At 41.3% G+C, this 25693-nt stretch overlaps 1 protein-coding gene across 3 annotated transcripts; it reads right to left on the reverse strand.

Moving 5' to 3' along the window:
- Positions 1 to 3725: 3725 nt before the first annotated feature.
- Positions 3726 to 22366, reverse strand: LOC143287763 (putative transporter slc-17.2). 3 transcript variants are annotated; one of them, XM_076596041.1, is made up of 13 exons: positions 22208 to 22366; positions 21386 to 21711; positions 19412 to 19651; positions 17509 to 17596; positions 16756 to 16851; positions 16316 to 16446; positions 15682 to 15834; positions 14184 to 14316; positions 12732 to 12876; positions 11375 to 11465; positions 10556 to 10654; positions 8178 to 8299; positions 3727 to 6170 (listed from the first exon to the last, which is right to left on the reverse strand). In XM_076596041.1, exons 1-13 carry the CDS (start codon positions 22281 to 22283, stop codon positions 5927 to 5929), a joined length of 1944 nt encoding a protein of 647 aa, XP_076452156.1. In that variant the 5' UTR covers positions 22284 to 22366; the 3' UTR covers positions 3727 to 5926. The 3 variants fall into 3 exon arrangements, 2 of the variants coding, with proteins under 2 accessions (XP_076452157.1, XP_076452156.1); XM_076596042.1 differs by lacking the exon at positions 16756 to 16851 and having other exon boundaries at positions 3726 to 6170; XR_013055995.1 differs by lacking the exon at positions 11375 to 11465 and having other exon boundaries at positions 6033 to 6170.
- Between the last annotated feature and the right edge of the window lie 3327 nt (positions 22367 to 25693).

A 25693-nucleotide genomic window follows, 5' to 3' on the forward strand; every position in this document is an offset into this window, starting at 1 on the left:
AACTATATAGATGAAATATGCGGTATAACTGGTTGCAACGCGACTGTACCCACATAATGAACTTACTGACATTAATTTTCTTTGTGTTAAACAGAAAAGGTAGGAACGTGGACAAACAAATTCTGCATCATTCACAACAAAAGCAACTTCGAGACTTACATAAGATTAGTGACCGAATAAAGAATGGCTCAGATTCAGAAATGTGAAATTTGATATTTTGGCAAAGCCTATACATTTTTTTTCCAGGTTAAACAAATTAAGATTGCAAAGACTAGATGATACATTGGACATATTCAGAAACTTTACAAATGTCAAACATGTTCCTAAATGCAAACAGTGAAACAGTGACAAAGGGACAGAAAACCGAAGAGCATGATGATACCACAGCTCGACAATCAACTTCCAGGAAATACGACAACTTTCACTGTAAGCTTCAAATGTTTTATTTCCAAAAGATTGCTGCATCATGTGTGACAAAGCGAAGAAATGGAACTCTGTTTCAAAGGACCAGAGTTGTCAAATGGGGAAAAGTGTGGCAAAATTGCTGAAGACTCGATCAAAGAGGCTGCTACTTTAACCGAGGGAATTTTTGCGATCATCTAAACACATGACAGATCTTGTGGCACGGAAAGCTCGCTACCACAAGATCTTTCGGAAGGTACTTTATTCTGAGGCATGTGGACAGACATGAAAGAAGAGACAAAATATGTACAGAGCAAAATTCAGCCCACATGGACCATTCTATGTGTGCGAGTAAATGGAAAAGACCATTACTTGCGAAGACGAAGTAGAGCGTGTATCAATATTAAGGGACGTATCATGCATGCAAGAGAAACACCCCTAGTTTCACAATCCAGACTACAGGACTGCACATTTTTTGACAAAATAGCTCCAAATAACGGAGTGAGTTACTATACTCATCAGACATACACACAGGCCGAGCCATTAAAAGTGCTTTTGTTGCTTCTGCATGAGAGGATAGCAGACTGGAAGCGGCAGCCACCACTCTCCGCTGTCTCATGCACAGTTACAGAGAAGCTCAAGTGAGTCCTTGGCCACCAGCAAAGGCGTCGTTTTTGACTGAATAACACAAGGCCTGTGATTCTGCTAATGGCTCTGGAGAGTGATCTGACTGGAAAGAATGATGCTCATAAAACGAAATGCACAACCACTGCCTCTGTTTCGCAATACACGTGTTATGCTTTCACAAGCTTAAAGTGGTAAAGCCAAACCAATCGTTCTGGGCATTGCAATCCGCCATCTAAAGGACAGCGCTAAACTTGTCAGCATACACAACTATTTTGAACCACTTTGGCCACCGTATTCTTTGATACAGTTCAGTTATTAGTTATTTTTCATGTTTATTTTATTGTTTTGTTCGTGATCTCCCACTCCCTAAAAGTGGTGAAAGGAAATTAAATCTTTAATCTTGAGAAAAAGTGTGTTTGATAAAGTTATTTCAAAATTCACATCATTTCATGAACCACAACTTCCATAGGTCCTGATGCATGATACAGCTTTTGTAGATGTGTTCCTTCTGATAACTTATACCATGCATCATGGTCAGTAGGATTTTAATGAAAATGTCGGGGAAAAGTCTGTTGAAAAATGGTATCAACTGACTGTTGACTTATATCTATCTATATAAATATATATCTTTTTTTTTTATAAGGCCAGATGTAGTCCATATACCGAGGACAATGTACACTTTTGTAGCTTCTCCATTTGTGGGAATTTTATGCATTAAATTAAACCGAGTGATGCATAATAAGTTCTACTTTCACAAGGGGAAAAGGGAAAAGGATTCAGTGTGTGATCTGATGAGCATTTATTGAAATTATCACATGTGTATAAAACTTTGCTATGGAATGAGGATATTGCAAAAGAATGTGTTCATTAACTCACATACACACTCATACATACATTTTATTTATGAATTTATTTACTTTAATGTTGCATATGTGTTAAAAAAAATGTATGTCACACATGGAACAAGGATATCGGAAAAGAATGTGTAAACACCCACAAACCCACATTTTCTTTAATACATTTTTCTTTGTAAAAAAAAATTGAGAGAGGATCTAGCAAAATAATGTGTTTATTCACCCTTGCGCATACACACACACACGCGCGCGCGCGCGCACACACACACACACACACACATGGATGTTAACAGAATTATACCCAAAGCATGCAAGATTATGCACCAATTTGCTCATCCATCGTGCACACTCATCGAAATCAGTTTGCCCAATAGCATACTGTGACAGGAAAAGTGTTGAAATGTGACGACCATTTAAGTATTTAACCAGTGCAAAAGTATTTACCTCCAAAAACATGACATGTTAAACATCACACTCAGGTGTGGTTAAGTCTGGCAAAAAACATTTTAGATTCTGACATTCGAATATCATATGGTTGCTAGATATATGTTCTCCACATATGCATCTGACATCTTTGCTGAACTTAGTTATAAAAGCGTTCAGTTTTATCCTGTTTGATAATGTATGAATCTGCCTTAATCTTATTGAATTACTGTATGTATTTGACTGATTGATAGTTCCCGGTTGTTGAATGCTCTTTTGAATGTGTTAACATTTCCAATGTTATTTGTTGTTGCAGAAGGTTTGCTGCGTAGTCCAATAGGACATTTGTTATAGTTGTTTGAAGCTGGCGTTTATAACGTTTCCATTTTCCCTAGCGTTGTCTCTCCCTATTCACCCTCCACACATACACACACTTTTACCCCCCCCCCCCTTCCCACAACCCCTACCCCCACGTTTTTTTGTTTGTTTTTTTCCCCCGTCTAATATCACTTCAAGTGGAAAGACGTTAAACTGAAGACGACTCAGGTGTGGAATCTCACGGTAGTAGAGGGGAAGATATTGTTACTTCTGACAACCTGGAAACCTCTTGCTGATTTCTTTTCTAAGTGTTCTCCTGCAGAAGAAGTTCGTATCTCATACATGTTTCAGTGCAGGCCATCTCGATATTCACAAAACAGGAAGTCACTTCTGAGATGGCCACAGCTGGGAGTCTTTCAGAGTCTATAACATACGAAACCCTTGAAATGCACTTTTTAATTGTCTATAATTATGTATTTATTTATGAATAGATTTTTTGGTCTTTACTGTTTGTCAGAGCAAATATGTTTTACAGAACATGCCTGTCTGCGACTGATTCATTGCTGTTGAATGAACAATAAACTATACTTTATGATGACAGCGTATGAGGCGTCATTGATGTTTGTATAACGCTATCCTCTATTATTATTTTGTTCATTTTTATTTCTTACATTGATGAAATTTCCTTCTTCTAATGTCGGTCATTTCACATATATACACAGCAGCAACATCAGTAGAAATAATGTAGGAACACCAATACCCTGTGATAATACACTGGACTTCTTTTTTTATGAGGAAGCTGCTTGATCAGAAACTACATACCTTTTATCATCTTGTTGAAAGAAGATGGGAAGCGATATTTGTTGGCAATATTTCACCACTGAGAGAACTGCCATGTCATCATTTCCATTCATGAAACTGCTCTGATTTCCTTTCTTTCAGTGAAACTTTTTTCTTATTGATAAAAAAAGAACAAAAAAAGAACACAAAACTGAAATGTATAAGAAGGAGAAAACGCAAATAGAGACTTCTTTCACACAAGGATGCAAAATAACACTCGCACGCATAGTTTTCAAGAATCTGATTTATTTCAAACATGGGCACAGTGTATTGATTTTGTATGCACGGTTGTGTGTGTGTGTGTGTGTGTGTGTGTGTGTGTGTGTGTGTGTGTGAACACTTGCGCATGCTGTATTCATGTATGTAGATATATGTGTTATTTCTTTGTGAGAAAACTATCCTCTGACACTGAAAACAACAACAACAACAACAACAAAGTTTTGTGTGATCTGTTTTCCCCAGACAAACAATTTTTGGGACACATTTTGTTGAAAACAGTCCATCTTATACTGTGTACGAGTCATCAGCAGCCTATACTGGCACAGTGGAAAATATATGTGTATTCTTGTATGTACATGCGTGTTTCTGCATGTTGCGAGTGCTCACACGCACGTTTGTGTGGGTGAAGGAGGAGGGGGAAATGCCTTTTTGTACCAACGTATATAACGATATCAACGCATAACAGGATTTATGCCAGCAATCACAGACAGCCACTGGCTGATCAGCCAGCAGCAGCACTTAAACCTTGCACTGTGGCACGGGTTATGCACCCATCAAATATCCGGCGCCACACCCCCTCCCTTGGGCATGTACCTTTCCGCAGGAAGCCTACCCACACCTCCCCTCCTCATGCCTCAGCCGTCAAGCCAGTACAATCCACCCACCCCCTCATCCCTCCCCCACCAGGACAACACATAGTTTATGTACACCCCCTTGGGCCTCAGCAGCCGGATTTTCGCGCAGAGTGTCCCCTCTCAAGCACCTGCCCAGACCGATCACCATACAGATGACACATCCAGAGGGTGACTCCCTCTGTTGCATTCTCCGAAAGTTCTCATTATGGTCCTCGCCCTGCCTTTATCCAGTCTTCCCTGATGACACGCCCTTCATCACGAGCAAGCACACGTCAGGTGCCAACCCTACCAGGAAATCCCCGCCGGTTCAGTCCCATCTGCATGAGGGGGAGGCAAACTCTTCAAAAGAGATAGACGTCCTTTCCACAGGAGAACCCACCACTAGCCCCTTGTCCACACCAGCAAGAGTCCCTCCTAATCACTCTGAAGGAACCCCTGCTGTTCTCTCAGTACCACTGTTCCACACAAGATCACAGGCCCATGTCGGGCAGACACTGCACGGAGGCAGAGGAGATGGTCAGGACTTTGGATTCCACCTGGCTGCCCTAACCATGTCACTCTTGGCACCCTCTTCCATGAGACCAGCCGTCTGGCCCTGACCTTGCAGTCCTTGTGCCCTTCATTAAAGTCAATGAGCAGAATCTGAGATATACAACCTGTTTACAGTCACAGGCTTACATAAACGGCTTCATGGCCAGGAGAGACTCCATCCTCAATAGCTCCCCCGTCCAACTACCCTGTCCGACAAGGCTTCCTTCTGGGCACTACCTCAAACAGAGGGCTCTCTGTTCGGGTATGGTGTCCCGCTCTCTAGCATAAGATGTCGGGCCAACTTGTGCACTCGAGGCACTTGTACCTGAAAGACAACTCACACTGAATTGACGGACGTCAGTCAAGGGGCATTGCTTCAGCCGTGGTTTCCCTGCGGGCCATCCTTTATTCATAAAAACAGAAAAAGTTACTTTCCGCCTGGTCGTGCAGTTCTAGTGGGTCATGGCATAGTATGTGCATATTTTTCTTCTAAAATCGCCTTTGATCTAGCATACTTACTGTCATCCACTGTTACTATCCTCCCATCCTTTCAAGTTATGCTTTCTGTATGCATGACTGATCACGTTTCAAATGCCGTCAAAAGAGGAAAATGCAGAGCCAGACACGCAGAAGGATACTTAGGGAAATCACCAGCTGCTCAGACTCTTTATTTCTCCACATGACCTGGGTGGTAGTTTGCACTGGACAAGAATCAGACCCCTGCCGGAGTCTGCACCAGTGGGTCACGGTAAGTACATTAGGTGGAACGTAATTTTATAGAAAAAAAAATCATTTATCACTCATCTCACTAAATCATCACCAGCTTCTGTAAAAACAATACTTCCATAATTCCGAAAACAATCGTCTCAAACAGTATTGACAGTCTTTCTTAATGAATAATCACCATCCTATTTCCCCGAAAACAAAGGTAAAAAGTCATACACGTAAAATCCCACTTGTATATTCGAGTGAACGTGGGAGTTACAGCTCACCAACAGAGAAGAAGGAGATCACCAGCCTGTGTCACACACTTCCACAATGCCGAAAAAACAGTCTCAAAATGAACAGCACTAACAGTTAGGATTCCGATTTATCATCGAAGGCGGGGTTGGTATGACTTCCATCCGTATTGTCGGGATGACTGGACAAACTGTTGTCTTTGGCTGATTCCTGTGAACCTCTTCCAGATGTCTTTACAACAGGGCTGATTGCGGAAGCTGTGCTGTTCGTTTCTGAAGTGATGACAACATCAACATTTCTGCTTTCCCACTTGGCTTCACTGTAGTTTTCTGGTGGCTTTATGGTGAGAGAGAACTCAAAACTGGAAGAAAAAAACGAAGAAATAAATTATCATCACGATTATGTTAAAAAGAAAAATTCATACTTGATGCAGAAACTCATTACCAAACTTTCGAAGGCAACAAAGAAAAGAAAAAGACATTTCTTGCATGCTTCCCCACGATAGCAGAGAATACCGACAGGAAACCAGAAAGACATGTGAACTGATTGAGACGTGGGTGGCGGTAATCTGTCCAAACACACACACACACACACACACACACACACACACATCTATCTATCTATCTATATATATCTATATCTATATCTATATATATAGGGAGGGTGTGCAGCCCGCTTTCGTCGTGGACTTTTCGTTGCTCGTAGAACGAGAAGTAGGTCATATGACGACACACGCAGCCCTCCACAGGAACCGACTTCTCTGGGTGTGCACTGCTTTTGTTCGAACAACGTTTCGGCAGAGTTTATAAATGGATCAGTTTGAATACGTAATGGCAGCTATATGGCAAGAAACACGTTCAAAGTAAACATAGAAGACTAAAGCAAATAATGGGTGTAATTACAGAATCAAACATATATTGTAAACTTGCAAAAATAGTCACCGAAAATGTTCAAAATCCTTTCTTCAGAACGGCGATTTCAACGACGAAATTTAAACCTTTCGGCGACCTGGACAAAAATGAAATGGAGACGCGCATGCGTACGCGGTTTTCGCTAAAAAATTGCCAGGGAACCCCGACGAAAATGTGACGAAAGCGAGTCTACACCCTCCCTATTATTAACAAAACATTCGCTGAAGCTGGAATGCGCTGGAGGCGCGGGTGAAGTGGGGGGGGGGGGGGGGGGGGGGGGGGGGGGGGGGGGGGAGGCACAGGTATGTGAATATTTGAACCATATAATTATCATTCTTATTCTGGGGGCCAGACTATCTATTAAGACTGCGGAGAACGATTCTGTACAATATATTTTTTTTTACATCACCAAATCGGACCGCATGCAGAGTGTCATTGAAATCTTTCGCTTTATTTTGAAATACGTGCAGCACATGACACTGTGATCTTTTCGGTTGAAGATTAGGAGGGGAAACAGTGGGTGTTGAAGATTAGGAGGGAAACAGTGGGTGTTGAAGATTAGGAGGGGAAACAGTGGGTGCTGAAGATTAGGAGGGGAAACAGTGGGTGTTGAAGATTAGGAGGGGAAACAGTGGGTGTTGAAGAGGGCCTGGCTTTGCCTGAAATGTAGATTTCTTTCCATGTGTTTTCAATGGCACTTTTTTCTTCAACACAGACGACACCCTCACCCCCCCTCCTCTCTCTCTCATTGTTTGTGAAAAATGAATTTTTTTCATGCACAGAAATTAGGAAAAATAGGATTATTGATTCCAACTTCAACAAAATCTGCATTTTACAATAACAAACTTCGAAGTGTAGAACAAAAAAATAATACGCCAAGCCCTGTCAATCAGTTTGAACAATGCATGCCATCGCTATATTACAAAGTTGCTGCAGATCATTATTCATGCACACAGGTCAATAATAGTCCTAGACTTCATGTTTAGTAATTGCTGAATTCTACAAAGAACTTAAAAAAACCCAACCCAACAAGCAATGGAGACATAACAAAACTATTTCACCTGGCATTACTCTCGAGTTTTGATGAGACACATCACTTTGTTTCATCAACATTGGGGCTACTACTTAACATTAATACAATCCGTTCGCGAAAGATACTCAGCAAAAGTTAATTTTCACGAGACAATTCAAACTATAGAGTTCATAACAAACAGACTTGATTAAAAGAATTAGTCATTTAAAATTAATTTTAAAACGTTTTGCATAAACACATAAGTCCATGTCTCACCAAATTACTAATGAACAAAATTGATATGTGAGTACGTGCATATAATTTAGTGAAACAAAAATGTACTGTAATCCATTTTCAGCAAAACCTGAATTTTACGACAAACTCAAATCACTGAATCACAGCACAGAATTAACCACGCATTACTCTCCATGTTTAACCGACATACCGTTTTCGTGTCATCGACGGGGAGCTCGGAAGTCCTTCAGACACGACGGACACCCTTCGTTCCTTCATGTCAATTGATGCAGTGTGCGGGTTACCTTCCTTCTTGACTGGCTTGGCCCAGCTCTGTGAAGAACGAACCAACAAATTTAATTTCTCTCACAAGTGTTAAAACGAGTTCAAACTGCTTTTTTTTAGCTGAAAATGAACGTTCCTCTAATGTGCGAAAATAGCAGATTAAAAAAAGGTGACGATTACTATCAAACTATGAACAAGACCATGACACCATCCGAACAACTGCTTTGAATTCGTTTTTTTCTTTTTAACATATATCAGTGAATGCGAAAATACGTAAAAGTTGTGTATTGCATGTTTGTGATGAGTAGCTGTCTGAAAACATGTGACATATTCATGTCAATCATCTGTAGCGAGATCCTTTCAGCGAAATAAATTATACGAGCTGCAAATGTGACAAGAGAGCAGTGTACAAAATCACAGACACTCACAGGAAGGGTCACAAGCAAGATAACAGGAGTCAAGGATAGGCATGGGAAGGTGCTGATGAAAGAAGAACATCTCAATAGATGGACGGAAAATACACCAAAGAGGCTTTGAGCAGACCAGACCTACAGGGAGAGGCGGTGATAATGATAGAAAACACACGTTTCCACGCAGAAATGAAGTGCGGGCACATTACACAAAAACCGATACAAGAAGTCACCAGACAAACGAAATGAAACTGGGCACTTGGCGAAGATGGACTTAGTGCAAACATGCTGAAGGCAGACCCTGTTGTGAGGGGCCTATTGTTTGTGGAGAAGTTTTCGTACCCTTGATTTGAAGGACGCCAATGAATCGCACGTCTTGATGAACGTAGGAAGAGAGTTCCAAACAGATGGTCCAAAAATGCAAAGCTAGATTTGTGCAAGTCAATGCACACACGAGGCAGAATATAATTATATAAATTGTAACGCTCTGAACAAATTCATTGAGAGACAGAGAGAGAGAGAGACAGAGAGAGAGACAGAGAGAGAGACAGAGAGAGAGACAGAGACAGAGACAGACAGACAGAGACAGAGAGATGAAGATGACTCAAGTTGATGACAAGAATTTCTCACCATGACTTTTTTTTTTTTTTTTTTTTTTGCGAGGACATTGTGAAAAGTAACTTGTAGCTTAGCATTTAACCTTCATTAACAATTCGATTTCCAGTTCTCTCTGTACTCTGTCTCTGTCCAATGAAAATTTCATAACTGTGCTGTATACCCATCGTTATCTACAATACTTTTGATCGGTAATATGTTTATTCCACTCTCCTCCTCTGCCAGTTTCTTTCAATGTATGTCCCCTCTGTCAGTCTCTCTCTATGGAGGAGGAAGAGGAGGAGGAGGAGGAGGAATTTTGTTTATTGTCCCGTCACACATATCGGTGATTGAAGACATTTTGTTAATGTATTTATGAATACATTTGAGTATTATCGGTTAGAAGGGGTGGGAGATGTGAATGAAGGGAGGGTTGGGGGAAACTGGGCAAATGAGGGTGAAATGAGGGTGGAATTTGAAACAAATTTCTAAATACAATTACAGGAAATTACTTAAAAGATTTCGTAAAAGAGAAGTCGTTAAACTGACAATCGAAACAACTGATAATAAATGCAAAAAGTCAAACACATCAACGTTCTCAGTCACTTGTGAAGATACACTTTCGTGCACATAAGGCTTCATCAAGCTACAGTCAAAAATTATATGCTTAAATGTCAGGTTACTAAAGCATATGCACTTGACATTAGAACAATACTTAGTCCGTAATGAAATTGATAATAGTTACTTTTCACCTCTCTCTCAAAATCAATCAGTCAGTCTGTCTCTTTCGTTCTCCCTTTCCCTCTTTACCAGTCCATCATCTTGCCTTCTCCCCATCTCATCTCTCGTTCCTATTCTTTGATGTTTATTCAGGGCTTTATTGTATTGCACACCAATATCTGTACTTACGTTTTGTGCATGCGTATGCAGTTTTGAGAATGTTGCTGTTGTGAAAATTTTGGTTTTTTTTTCAGTTTTCTTTGACAAGAGGGCCGGATGTAAACAAGCAGATAATGCTTATTCAATTAACCTCTTGAAATAAAATTTCGTTCTGTTGTTCTGTCGTTCGTTCGTTCGTTTGTCCTGTATGTCTGTCTGTCTGTCTGTCTGTCCCTCCCTCTCTTTCCTTCTCTCATTCTCTCCCCCTCTCTCTCCCCTTCTCTCCCTCCCTCTCTCTCCCCTATCTCTCTCTCCCTCTCTCTCCCCCATCTCTCTCCATCTCTCTCTCCCTCTCTCTCTCCCATCTCTCTCTCCATCTCTCTCCCTCTTTCTCCCCCCCCCCTCTCTCTAACTTACACACCTGAAGTTTGGAACTTGCCATGAGGAGGAAGCAGGTGGTACCGACAAAGACGATGGCCGCCAGAAGGATGAACACGTTGCGCCATCCCTCCATTGTTCCCTGAAAAAAATAAAAGATAGTGCACAAAGCACCGTAATCTTATGTGTGTGCACGCCCACAAACATACCCACACACACACGCACGCACATAAACACGCATAAACACACACACACACACAGATAATGCACCTGAGGATGGTACTGATTGTGTGTGGTCAATAAGGCAACAAAAAAGACAACATCAACAAAGAGAAAATATAATAAAAAATAAAATGAAACAAAATAACAAGACGAAACAGAAGAAGCGCTGCAGTTTGGGTGACGACTGATGACAGTCAGTATCAAAATGACACGAAGAAACATTACCTGAAGAATCATCATCTAACTTCAAGACGATGGGTGACGTTAATGAAAATAAAGACAATGTCGGTGATTGATTGTATGGCTGCCTACATGGCGGGGGTAAAAACGGTCATACACGTAAAAACCCACTCGTGTACATACGAGCGACGTGGGAGTTGCAGCTCACGAACAAAGAAGAAGAAGAAGAAGAAGGAGAAGAAGATGTCGGTGATGATAATGTGGATGGAGCATGGAGCATGATGAAGTAAAAATATAGTGTACCTTGTGACCTCACATGAGAAATTACATTGTCGCCTCATTCAAAAATAGTGAACAGAAACATTTATCACATTTAACACGAAAACGTCAAATAGAATGCTACATGCAATTTACAAGAATAGAACATAAACAGAAAGAAAAGATAACGAAGTTTACTCACGTCCCGAATCAAATAGGAGGTCAAAAGTGGTCCAGGTATGGTGACAATTGTGGAGACGGTGACCATGAACCCGGTCAGAAATCCCGCATACCTACAGTACGACAGACAGACTCACTGAGGTCAGAAATCCCGCATACCTACAGTACGACAGACAGACTCACTGAGGTCAGAAATCCCGCATACCTACAGTACGACAGACAGACTCACTGAGGTCAGAAATCCCGCATACCTACAGTACGACAGACAGACTCACTGAGGTCAGAAATCCCGCATACCTACAGTACGACAGACAGACTCACTGAGGTCAGAAATCCCGCATACCTACAGTACGAGGGACAGACTCACTGAGGTCAGAAATCCCGCATACCTACAGTACGACAGACAGACTCACTGAGGTCAGAAATCCCGCATACCTACAGTACGAGGGACAGACTCACTGAGGTCAGAAATCCCGCATACCTACAGTACGAGGGACAGACTCACTGAGGTCAGAAATCCCGCATACCTACAGTACGACAGACAGACTCACTGAGGTCAGAAATCCCGCATACCTACAGTACGAGGGACAGACTCACTGAGGTCAGAAATCCCGCATACCTACAGTACGAGGGACAGACTCACTGAGGTCAGAAATCCCGCATACCTACAGTACGAGGGACAGACTCACTGAGGTCAGAAATCCCGCATACCTACAGTACGACAGACAGACTCACTGAGGTCAGAAATCCCGCATACCTACAGTACGAGGGACAGACTCACTGAGGTCAGAAATCCCGCATACCTACAGTACGACAGACAGACTCACTGAGGTCAGAAATCCCGCATACCTACAGTACGAGGGACAGACTCACTGAGGTCAGAAATCCCGCATACCTACAGTACGACAGACAGACTCACTGAGGTCAGAAATCCCGCATACCTACAGTACGACAGACAGACTCACTGAGGTCAGAAATCCCGCATACCTACAGTACGACAGACAGACTCACTGAGGTCAGAAATCCCGCATACCTACAGTACGACAGACAGACTCACTGGAACTGTCACAGTGTTCACATGTAAAAGTTTGCATGGCCTGTGTCCAGACTTTACATCTGACGTTTTTCGTTTTTTGTTGTTTGTTTGGTTGATTGGTTGGTTGGTTGTTTTTTTTTTTATATTTGCGTGATATTACAAGCAATGTGGTTTTATGTCTTTCCACATCAGTCTTTCAGTCTGTCCCTGTCACGTGCACATTTACACAACTTATGCACGTACACACACACACACACACACACACACACACACACATCCACATCCTACACAATCACCATCACTGCAAACAGAAAAATAAGAAAAAAACCCAACAACAACTGACCGTGGTGCCATGTCGAGAGGCACGATGACACCTGAGGCAGATGTACAGCTCTGCAGCACCAGCACCACACAGATGAGGATAGAGGCGGACACCTGGTCCCTCACGAACGCCAAGACTAGTAGACCTACCCCGCTCAGATAGTAACCTGACAGGCAGGCAGAGGAGAAAACACACACACACACACACACACACACACACACACACACACACACACACCAGCTCAGCACAAAAAAGATAAAAAAAAGGGATGTTCTCATTCATAAACGCACTGAGTCAGTTTCGTCAAGAAGGGACTATTGACTTAGAGAAAGCCTGTGATTCCATTGAGAGAAAATTACCGTGTCCAATACTTATCAGAAATGACAAAGGTAAACTATTTCGATGCATTTGTAGAATGTTTGTAAAGGTCAGGGCTAATGTTCGCTCCAGTGCATCGCAGACAGATTATATTATCTGTACTCATGGAGTAAACCATGGTGATCTCACCAGTCCAAACTTTTCTTTTCTTTCTTTATAAATGACTCAGCCTTACAAGTAGTCAGAAACTTAAGTCATGATGCAATGTTTACGCATCGATATTTGGAATTGCTTTTATCACTTCTAGCAGACGATGTTGCTTCAGTATTTGAAACAGTAGTTGGGTTGCAAACACAACAGTCTGCACCTTACATACATCGTTCGGTTTTCATCTTTAAACACGAGTAAAAGCAATATCGTTGTATTTAGAAAAGGTAGATACGTAGCAGCCAGAGAACGTTGGATTTGTGGTGGAGTCGCTATTCTCATAGCAAGCACTTTAACAAATTATTTCTTTACCGGACTGAGTATTATTCCAGAGCGTCAGAATCTCAACAGCAGAAAAAAGCTCAGTTGTGTCAATTGAAAAACAAAACAAAACCCTATTCACGTTGAAACGCTACTCTCTCTCTCTCTCTCTAATATTGTTTGACACACAGACACACCCAGAATGCTGCTGAGTTATGGGGTCCAGGCAACGCGGCGATTACTGAGAAAAGATGCATCTTTTTGCGCTTAAAAAAAAAAAAAAAATCTAAGGCAAAATGCTGTTATATATGGGGAAGGCCCAAGCGCGTTGGGTTATGCTGCTGGGCAGGCATCTGCTTAGCATATGTGGTGTAGTGTGTATGAATTTGTCCGAACGCTGTGACGCCTCCTTGTGTAACTGAACTGAACTGTTTTAAACTGTTTAACACCTCAACATATACCATTAAAGTATTATGAATATCCAAGACTTTTTGGATTACATGTCTGTTTCTGGTGTCTGACTAAGCTAATCGTATGTATATATATATATATATATACAGAGAGAGAGAGAGAGAGAGAGATTGAGAGATTATTATGTGCGTGGGGGGGGGGAGGGGTTGGGGGTGGGGGGGTGGGGGGGGCGGGGGGCGTGAAGGGGTGGGGTGTGTGTGGGTGTGTATATCACACCTGAGCACTGGACAATTTTACGGCAGGCAGTGGTGTGCAGACGAGTCCTACTCAACAGCAGGTTGGAGATCTGACCCCAGCTCAACACTCCCACAAACCTCAGCACGTAGCTCACGGAGGAAATGAGGCCCACCTGGAGACACACACACACACACACACACACACACACACACACACACACACATACACACTGTTTCGTCATGCTAAAGACCGCACCAGTCATCCAATGTATGTATGATAGATATTCGTGTCCGTCAATGAGCATCAGAACAGCTGAAGAGGCAACTGCGTTCCCGACTGTCTGGGCTTGACTTTGGCTTTCGCCGAGAGTGTCTTGCCCAAGTTACACCCCACTCGCTCGGCCAAAATAACTTCGGACAGTTGGTGCTGGGATGGTCCCCGAATGCCAGCTTGCCCTCAAGGCTGCAGCACTAAGAGCTTGTGCCTCCCAGTTTAAATTATAGTCCTTCATAAAAGACAAAGGTGTCAAGGAATTCTCACTGCAGTTGAAAAACCATTGATCATTCAGGAGTCTCGCTTTGCTGTTGTTCCAACTGAGTTCATGTCAATCTGTGATATAACCGGAGCAATGAACCTCAGTCACCATACAGGCAACATAATGTCTTGATCAAGATTCCAGCACGCTGAAGTGGGTTCAATGGTATCACAGACTGCAGACACAAGCGTTGTTGTTGTTGCAAATATATAAATTGTTCATAGAAACTTTAACTGTTTACTGATCTTAGATGCTCTTAGATATACTAGTATAGTTTTATTTGTTCTCTTTCGAAGTGAATGTCTCTTAATTGAGTTCATATTTTATGTTTGTATATAAACAGACTTGATCTTACTTGACAAGAGGAAAATTCTTAAACGAGTATTAATTAAAGGCCGTCTAATATTCATTAGATGCCGTCGATTCCTCTGGTCTGGAGGCAGGTTTTCGCCTACATCTTATTTTATCTTGTGCTTCTACATTTTTTATCTATAGAATGTTGCTGCTGTGGTATAGTTTATGTATGCGGGTTCTCAGTGTTACCGATCTCTCGTTGTCAGCATATAGACTTCAACTTCAGAGAGACAACACAATTTAGTATCTCTAATGAGACAAATTACATTCTTGTGGTTGCTGTGTAAATGTATGATAAATATACCATAAACGGTGAACATTTACGCCTGTCACATAATTCATGCAAGCACCAAACACAAACGACATGCAATACTAACAACGCTATGCTCCATGAGCCCTGAACACACGCACACACACATACACACACACGCGCGCGCGCACTCGCTCATTTTCAAATTTTTGCATGCGCAGACACACACAAAATTATTAAGTTCATGGCACTGGCAGGTCTGCAATCTGTTGACCTGGGTGTTCAAAAAAAAAAAAAAAAAAAAAAATCTTCCACCCTTATCCCTCAGGACCTTTATATTCGATCGATCTCTCGCCTGTTGGGTCTGTCTGTGGCGGATGCATTATGCGCTGACTGACCTGTTCCACAGTGAAGCCCAAGGCACCGTTGAGATACATGGGAGTGTAGGAAGCCAGGATGATGATAGTGAAAGTATGCACCATCACAACGATCAAACAACCCCACACCGGCACGCTCGTCAGAATCTGTCTGTAGGGAGGACTGGTACGTTTCTGGCACGAAAAGAAGAGAAAAAAAAGAATATAAAAGAGATCAAATGTGAATTGTCTGAAGTGAAAAAAAGAAAAACAAAGAAAGTCAAATGTGAAATGTCTGAAGTGAAAAATCACATGAAGATGTGGGAGAGAGAGAGAGATTGGAGTGTGGTGAGAGAGAGACAGACACACAGAAAGGAAGAAACACTCTTGTATTCTCCAGGCCTCTGGCCACATGCACTATGCAAACACAAGCAAAAGATAATACACACTGTGATTACAAAATTATAAACTGCTAAATGTTTTAACATAGTACTAAGGTACTATCCAAATACATTTACACACACACACGCACACACACACATCACGTAACATAAATCAGACGAAACTTCTCAATCTACATCAGCAGCAACTGCTACCACTACTGCTGCTGCTGCTGTTGCTACTACTACTACTACAACTACTATAAACTATACCTATTCAGTGCACATGTTCTTACCTGATTCTTGTCCATGGCATGTCTTGTATTTATAATGTACTGCTTTTCGTCCTCCGATATAAAAGGGTGGTCCTCGGGTTTGACACTACCGGTAAATGCCCATAAAATACACCAAATGAGAGTCAGGCCACCTGTTGTGAAAAAAAGACACGATATATTTTTTTCTTCATTACATCAACTTTTCTCTTTTTAGGAAATAAATAATACAAACCACATAAATTCTACAATTTCATCTTTTTAATTCACATACGCAGAAAACTTTTTAAAAAAATCACACAGGCATGCATCCTTTCTAACCCCTGAGAGAATCGTGCAAATATCAAGCGTTTATTATCATTATGGTGAGGCAGAGAAGTTATTAGACTGATTTACATGGACAGAAAATATCAACAATCCATGTGTCCCCTTCCACCCCCCCCCCCTCCACTCCCTCAACTTACCTTGCACATAGAAGATAAAGGGCCATCCATTGTCAAGAGGAATGGAGCAAAGGTACCCGGATGTAAGGGACACCACTATACTAGCTGTGTTCGACCCTGCAATATCACAGTTATTAAAATGTCATGAATCGCTTTGACAGATTAATGTATCGTGCATCACTGTGACAGGTTAACGTGTTGTGCATCACTGTGATAGACTGATACATTGATGCGTTGTAGATAACTGAGATAAAGTCATAGATTAACTAACGTGTTGTGATGCATAACTAACGTGTTGTGCATCACTGTGACACATTAACGTGTCGTGCATAATTTTCTCTTGCTGTGATTAGCTGTTACATATTTGAAAAGAAAAAAAAGGAAAAAAAATGCTAGCGGGCATGCAGGCTTCAATTTATTGTAATAAGTATGTCTCTCTGTCTGTCTCTCTCTCACACACACAACCCTGATAAAAATACTGAAAATTATAAGACCAATGAAAGAAAGAAACTGAAAAACAAACAAATAAATACTATGTCAACAGATACCTTAAGTAGAACTATGTAGATACAATTTTTAACTGTGACAAAAGTCAAATTCCATATAAAAACCATTAAGACACACACACACACACACACACACACACACACACACACACACACACATATATATATATATATATATATACATATACATATATGTAGACACACACACACTCAGATATATATATATATATATATATTACAGCAACAACAACAATAACTACGAACCCACCTGCATAGGCAAATGAAAGGAGGGTGACTTTCTCACTGCTGGGTGCCCACCAAGAAAATATCTCGTTTACCAAAGGGAACTTGATGCCCTGAAAACACACGTACCCAGTAAAAAAAAAAAGCACATAAGAAAACAAAACAAGGTGAAGTGAGTGCCTCAAAGTAAGACCTTTTCAAAAAAACAAATCAACAACCTTGTCTTCGCAGGGGGTCATGCACGCTTATTTATTTCATTTTATTTTTTTCTAATTGAAAAATTCTAACAAGTCATTCCAGTTTATGCATTATAGAAAGACAAGATGACAACTAGAGATAAAAACAAAGAAAAATCAACTTAGTAAAGATAACATTAAGTAAACAGACATTATGATTCAACGGTTACCTGACGTAAGTCGATTACTTATAATTAATATGGAGAGTTGTCGTTCTTTTAACGGATGTAACTTCCAGAAGAAAAAGTTACTAAATTTTGTTAAATTCATTAAAGAAGGTTTTAATGGGTTTCGTTAGGAGCCAGTTTCACTCTGGATTCTTTGCCACTTATGCCTTAACTGTACTTGTTGAACAGGAATTAGAACAATGACTTGTGTTTATCTTGACACTGCATCCCGTACATATCCATTTGTAATTGCATGATCATATTTTTTAATATGTCTTTTTCTCTCCTGTATATATCAGACCAATCCCAGTATTACTGGCAAATGGGTGCTAAAATAACAAGCAAATTATTGTGTATTTTATTTTGTTACACCATGTCATTGTTATCGCTATGCTCCAACTAACCCCCCAGTTCCTAGTTCAGGCTCAACTAATCAGATACAGAGCCGTATTGTAAATCTAAGTTGTGGTTTGTGCATTTGTCTATTTCTGTTGCATTGTACCAGACTGATGATTACATTTGGACTTTTATTTCATTTTATTTCCCCCATTTGTATTATTCCCCCGTTTGTTTGTTCTTTTTAAATTATCTTCGCTCTTCCCCTGTGGGCCGCCATCCTGTTATTGTCATGCTTCCTTGTTTCTCTAGGACTCAAAAGAGTTAATGGGAATAAACAAACTCTGAACTGTGAACTCTGGAGAAGGCGTTGTTGTTCTGTTGTCTGTTGAGCGAGGAAGACTTCCTGGTTTTTATCAAGTTGGCTTTGGACTCCTAAGGAGTCCGATGCTGTAAACTAAGCTTTATGTGTGAGGAATAAGTTGTGTCGATTCACCCCTTAGTTCCTCAATGGCGTTTATGTGACGAAAGTATTAGGATTAGGTTAAGTCATCCAACGTTAACATTTCATCTGAACTAAAATAAAAAGAGCCAATGTAATAGAAGACAGAAATAACTATTGTTGTTATTATTCGAGGAAGAATTCTTGTATAAGTAAATCATGTGTTATATCCTTACTGTTTATGAACAGACTTTAAATACCAGTTATAGGTTCTACGAACATTTGCGGTCTTCGATCACATGTGTTGATTATAATAGCCTTTAATCACCGATTGGTGGTTTTGCGAACATTCTGTTGCGGTCGTCAATTATTTGTGTTCATTTTAATAGACTTTGAACATCGGTTCTACAGAAACAGCTGGAACCTGTGTGACATTCTTTCGAGTGCCTTCATCAGTGTTGTTGACTAAACAGTGGCATTTTATAATTTATTTAATCTTGTGTGTGAATATTGCTGAGGTGTTCATCATATTAGAGGAGTGGTTAAATATTGATGTAAATTAGTTAAAAGTTACAGGGCTGGGGGGTCGGGGGTGGGGTAAATAGAAATGACAAAATGTAATCATATTGGGTGACCCAACTCGCTAGTTTTCTCCTGTTCCACGTCCTGTGTGCTTGGGAGTGAGAGATCACACGCACTTTCGCTGACATTCTCGCACAGTTCGTGGACAAAGACACATCCACTCACCCCGACAAACCCAATGACCAGTCTCAGAGCCATCAGCACGAAGGGCGACAGTCTGGCTGCCAAGGGGTTCAGCATCGTCACACAGGCTGCACACAGCATGCTGCAGAACAGCAGCAACTTGCCCCCCACCTTCCGACTGAGCAAGTCCACCATCAGAGGCATCACGAAGGCTAGCATGGACGATGAAGACAGCAGCAGACCCTGTGTGGAGCTGTCCCAGTCGAACTCTCCATCGCCGGTCTGCCAAACAGACAACGACGACGATGCGATGATGATGTTGTTGTTGATGATGATGACGATGAAAAAAAAGTAAAAATTATAAGGATCGTTTATTTTGTTTCGTTCATTCATTTATGATATGTTCATCTAAGATGATGATATATTATTAGACTGAAAATCAATTATATTATTACTATAATTATTATTTGTATTATTTTTTTTTCTGTCACTGATGATTTTTATTATCATTAATTAGAAATCATCATGTGTGAAAATCAATGGCAGGGGAAGAAATATCCAACTGAAAATGGGGTGGTTAAGGTGGAGGGGTGGGGGGTTGGGGGGGGGGGGGCGCGGGGGGGAGGGGATTGAGGAAGGAAAAGAGAGAGAGAGAACAGAATGTGGAAAAGATAGAGTACAAAATGTAAAATGGAGAGGGTGAGTGCCAGTGATTGGAGAAAGAAAAACATAATATTGGAAGAGTGTGAGATGGGGGATGTGGGAAGCGGGATTAGGACAGAAAATTAATCAATAATCAAATATTACAAACAATACTTCTATAGATTATTATTTGAGAAGAGGATGATGTGGCGACCTACAATAAATATCCAGCTGGACTATTTAACACACAACTAGCTAACTTTAATAAAGAACATTTTAAAATATATAACTTTTCCAAAACAAACAAAACAACAACAACAACAACAAAAAAAAGGAAACACAACAAAACAAAACAAAAAAAACGCAGAACCCCCCCCCCCCCCCCCCCCCCCCCCCGAAAACAACAACAAAAAACCCAACAACATTTGAAACTGGTAATACGTGTTTAGTAATTTCTGGAGGCAAAAAAGGTTTCATTTCTAAACAGCGGGTTAAAACGTGCTCTACCGTTAAACGACCCTTGCAAATGCATTCAATATTTTCACAATATTTTGTATATAGGGCATTTAGTAATAACCTACATGCCATGCTCTTGACAGCTCTGCCAGTTCTTTTAGTATTTAATAAAGAAATAAATGTTAACTTCTAAAGACAGAAAGGAATTTTGCATATTTCTTTCAAAAATATTACACATTTCAGATGATGATAAGCGATGAGGAAGTTCAATTGCATTTGAAGCGTTTTTAGCTCCACGTTTTGCAAGATGATGTGCACGTTCATTAGAAAAAACCCACAGTGTGAGGGAATCCAACACATTTCAATATTAGTTCCTCTCATTTGAACACTGAATAAAAAATGATGTAAAAATTAATGTTTGTACAATTTGATTTGATAGACTGCAAAATAAAACATTAATCAAGTTTAGGGGCAAATCAATTAGATATGGTAATGCCATAAGAAAGAAATTACCTTGTGCGTGCTCGCGCACCCGCCCATACACACACACACACACACACACACACACACACACACACACCATCACCACCACCACCACCACCAACAGCAACAACAACAACTATACACCATACCATCCCGCACAACACAACACCTCACCACACCCATGTTGGGAAAACGTGAGAGGAACAAATGAAGAGCTTTACTCACACACTACAAAAATTAATACTTTTTTCTACATTTGTGTCAAATAAACTTCATGTTTCGTGATAATAACATAATATTCTAGTCTATTCCAGTATGATCTAGTCCATAATTATTATTTTATTCACCTTTTTAAATCCAGTATCACCGATGGTGAATTAACTTAAAAGCAAACTATTATGATCAAATCAAATCAATATTCTATTCAACACTCACATCAACGTAGTTTGTCCCATTCGTCCCCATGCTGTCCGCCTCTTCCAGAAAAGAACTATTTCCGGTGTCATTCCCTCCAAGAACGCCTGCTGATAGCTCCCCACCAAGAAGAGAAGTGGCATTGCCCATCAGGGAGGAGTTTGTGCCAGCAGACGACTTGAGCATGCACACCAAGGCGAAGGGCATGTTCTGTACCAGCATGAGGATGAGCACCAGGGAGAGGTGCATGTGAAGAGCCATCGCCATCCGCCATGAGAAGATCTTCGGGAAGGATGGTGAGTGCGTTTTGGAGTGTGCGGACTGCGTTGAGATTTGTCTGGATACATCTGTTGGAACATATCACACGCATAACAGGCACACGCAAACGCGGCGCACGAGCGAGTTCCACACACACACACACACACACACACACACACACACACACACACACACACACACACACGCAAGCACGTGCACAGGCAAACACGTACCAGTTGATTAAGTAGTTGATCATCTACTTTATATTGCTACTGAAATGAAACATCTCTTTTGCTCGAAAAACAAAAACAACTAATATCCTCTTTCTTTTGCGTGAAAAAGCATGTGATAAAGTGTGGCATCCACGGTTACTCTATAAAATCAGATTGATCAGTTCATCGGGTTACATCAAAGACAAACAAAACACATCAGAAGCATGACTAAATAGATCCACATTTGATAATCGCTTAATGCAGTGTACAGTGTAATACTTCCTGAGTATCATTCTCAGTGAATTGAAATCATTGTGACAACACACACACACACACACACACACACACACAGGTGGAACAGAGCCATAATTACCTGGACGAAGACCATTTGCTGTTGAGCCATTTACATGAACGACAGAGGCGGAATCTTTCTGCTTTGATGAAGTCATTGTGACTGACTGACAGTTCTGATACTCGTCCTCAAACCGTCCTTTCAATTTATATAGACTCGCGGGGTGCGGATTGCCACACCATAGCATAATATTGATTCACACTGGGCCTGCCTGCCTGCTGTTCTACACGAAGTTTGTGGAACGTTCTTCCCCCCACACCTCCTACCCTTCTCCCGCCACCCTTCCAAACTCTCCACTCGCATTATCCACAACGCCTTCCCCCCCCTCCCCCTCCCCCAGACACACATACACCCACCTCCCATTCATCCAGACCCCGTCTTGGACCTCATTTCTCCCATCAGCTCTTTCTCCTGGCCTCTTAAAATCTTCACACGTCTTTCGTCCATGCAAAGAAGGACAAGAAGTCAAAAGAACAAAAGAGGAGTGAGTCGTCTTTTTGAACTGACACTAATCAGGACGTGAGATTTCGTAGTGCTGGCAACTTTAGTGAACACCCTGACCCTCACGTTCCATCTTCCCATGTACCCCTGGACCTCTTTTTCTTTTCCTGACAAACACGCATGAAAGAAAGAAAGGGAAGGGCTTGTTGTTGGTGGTGGGTGATGATCATGGTAGGGACTGAGGTCGTGGAGATGGTTAAGATGTACTATTACAACTACTACTACTACGACTACAACTCAGCAGCAGTGAAACTGACCTCGAACTGACTTTTCATTGCTCCTGGTGTGTTACCGTTAAAGGTGTGCTGCATTCGGTACTTATGTACCGTTAACTTTGCACCGTCTTAGTACTTAAGTACCATTGTGTACCGCCCGCCTTCACCTCTTTCCCGCCTCAGTTAGCGAGGATTTTACTTACATTCTATTACTTTCGGAATAATTTATCAGGTATGTCATACCTATGCATTGTAACTAGTGTCCTCCAAACTGAACTCTTTATCTCTCTGTCTCTCTCTCTCTCTAATATAAACAGAGAGAGAGATAGAGAGAGAGAGAGAGCGCGCGCGCACAACACACACACGCGTATATATATATATATATATATATATATATACGCACACACACACACACACACACACACACACACACACACACACACACACACACACACATATATATATATATATATATATATATAGAGAGAGAGAGAGAGAGAGAGAGTTAGTCTATCACTTAGTCAGTCAGTAAGTCATTCAATCAGTTAATTAGTAAATCAGTTTCTAAGATAGTTAGGACGATAGATACAGACTTACGAAGTCAGATGATCATTTGCTAGGCAGCTTGTTTGACTCGTTAGTCGGTGGAACAATGCTGAATCTTTGTCTGACCGGGGTTTAAATTCATATGATCCCTGTGATGTGTCGATTATTCTTCTTTTATCATGCATGATAGTCGTGTCTGACAATGACCATCGGAAGACAACTGCTGTTCCGACTATCTGGGCTAGAAATTGATTGTAGTGGAGAGAGTCTTGCCCAAGTCACACCCCCACTCTCTCGGCCAAGAGGGTTTTAGGACAGTCGGCGTTGGGATGGTTCACAAAGGCCATCTAGCCCCCAAAGCAGCAGCACTAAGAGCCAGTACAATCTTGCCTCCTAGTTTGAGAGTCATGGTCCTTCACAAACGAATAAGCAGTAAATGACTTCCCACTGCAATGAAAAAACCATTGATCATACAGCTCTCAACTTTCTGTTGGTTTTTATCATACCATGATGTTCATAGCCCTGATGACAGCAAAGCGGCCGTCTTTGGGCTGAAAGCCCGCCACTTCTAAAAGCCATCCAAACAGAAACCAAAACGATGTCAAAAGGTCTGCTGGAACAAAGTTTAAAAGACCAAATCAATCAAGTCTCGTTCTGTCCATGCACAGTTTAAATCAAGTTAAAACGTTTCTTTCTTTTCTTTCGAGCACTGAAAAAAACAAGAGCCCAGAGGAACATCCCTGAACAGCGTCTTTGAACGGGCTGTAAAATGTTTGTGCCTTCTGTTTCAGTTTCAATTTCAGTTTCGCAAGGAGGCGTCACTGCTTTCGGACAAATCCATATATGCTACACCACATCTGTCAGGCAGACGCCTGACCAGCAGCATAACCCAACGCGCTTCGTCAGGCCTTGAGTGCATGCATGTACATTTGTGTGCCAATCAGAGTGGATTTCTTCTACAAAATTTTGCCAGGGGACAACACTCTCATTGCTGTGGGTTCTTTTTCAGTGCACCAAGTCCGTGCTGCACACGGGACATCGGTTTATCGTCTCACCCGAATGACCATAGGCGCTCAGTTTGATTTTCCAGTCAAACTTGGGAGGAAGGGCGAGACCAAGATTCGAACCCCGATCCTCATGGACTGTATTCGCAGATGAACGTCTTAACAATTCTGCCACCTTCCTCTTTAGTTTGTGCTTGATGTCATGCAGATTCCGTAAGTCGATCTGCAAATGTTTGATCTGAGAAGCTGGTTGCGAGGCACCCGCCATGGAGTTTCTTCACATTTCAAGGCGTACGACTGTGTCGAATAAGAATTATATAAGATTCTTCTTCCTCTTCTTCATTTCATGTAATTCATGGAACCATGTCGCCATCGTACAATCATATGTGTCTGCGAAATGATGGGATCGGTACAGCGTATGATGTTTATACAAAAAAGAAGACCAAAAACTGCTTCTCCCATTTTACAGGTACAGTGTTAGTCTTCATTGTCGTTGATCAGTCATCTTGTCGTATGCAAAACATGTCTGATATGTCACGTAAGTGTTTGATGAACACTGTTCAAACGTTTTGATAACATGTCTATCTATCTGTCTTTCTGTCCCTGTTTCTGCTTTTCTGTGCGTCTGTCTATGTGTCTGTCTTTATGTCACTGTTTCTGCCTTTCTGTGCTTCTGTCTGTCTCTCTTTGAAAGTCTATCTGTCTGTCTCTCTGCCCCCATCTCTCTCTCTCTGCTTCTCTCTCCCCCTCCCTGCCTTCCTCTCTCCCTCCATGTTAAAAAAAAAAGAAAAGAAAAAGAAAAGAAAAGAAAAGCAACCAGCACCTACGGCACTCCAGCTGAAATCCAAAAATACATCACTGGAATGCTTTCATGAGGTTCTGCAGCTGTGGTATGAAAACAAAGGTTTACTGTTCATCTGTGCTTATAATACAGCTTTCATGGATGAGTTTACTTTGACCCAGAGAATCCCGGACAGATATTTGCGATTCATTTGTACCCACAAAACGTAACAAAGCCAGTGTAAGAATTTGTTGTATTCCGAGAGGACAAAGGTTTGCTTATGTTGTTCTCAAAAACGTTGACGATGTGAGTGAAAGAGCACGAAGCCTTGGCTGCCACAGTCTTCTGGCCTCCTGTTAGAGTGCATGAAATTCAGAGGACATTAGATATTCATGAGTGCAACGGTCAGTTACCCCCACAGTCTTCTGGCCTCCTGTTACAGTACAAGAAATTCAGAGGA

Source organism: Babylonia areolata, chromosome 11 (assembly GCF_041734735.1).
Source record: "Babylonia areolata isolate BAREFJ2019XMU chromosome 11, ASM4173473v1, whole genome shotgun sequence".
Taxonomy (NCBI): Eukaryota; Metazoa; Mollusca; class Gastropoda; order Neogastropoda; family Buccinidae; genus Babylonia; species Babylonia areolata.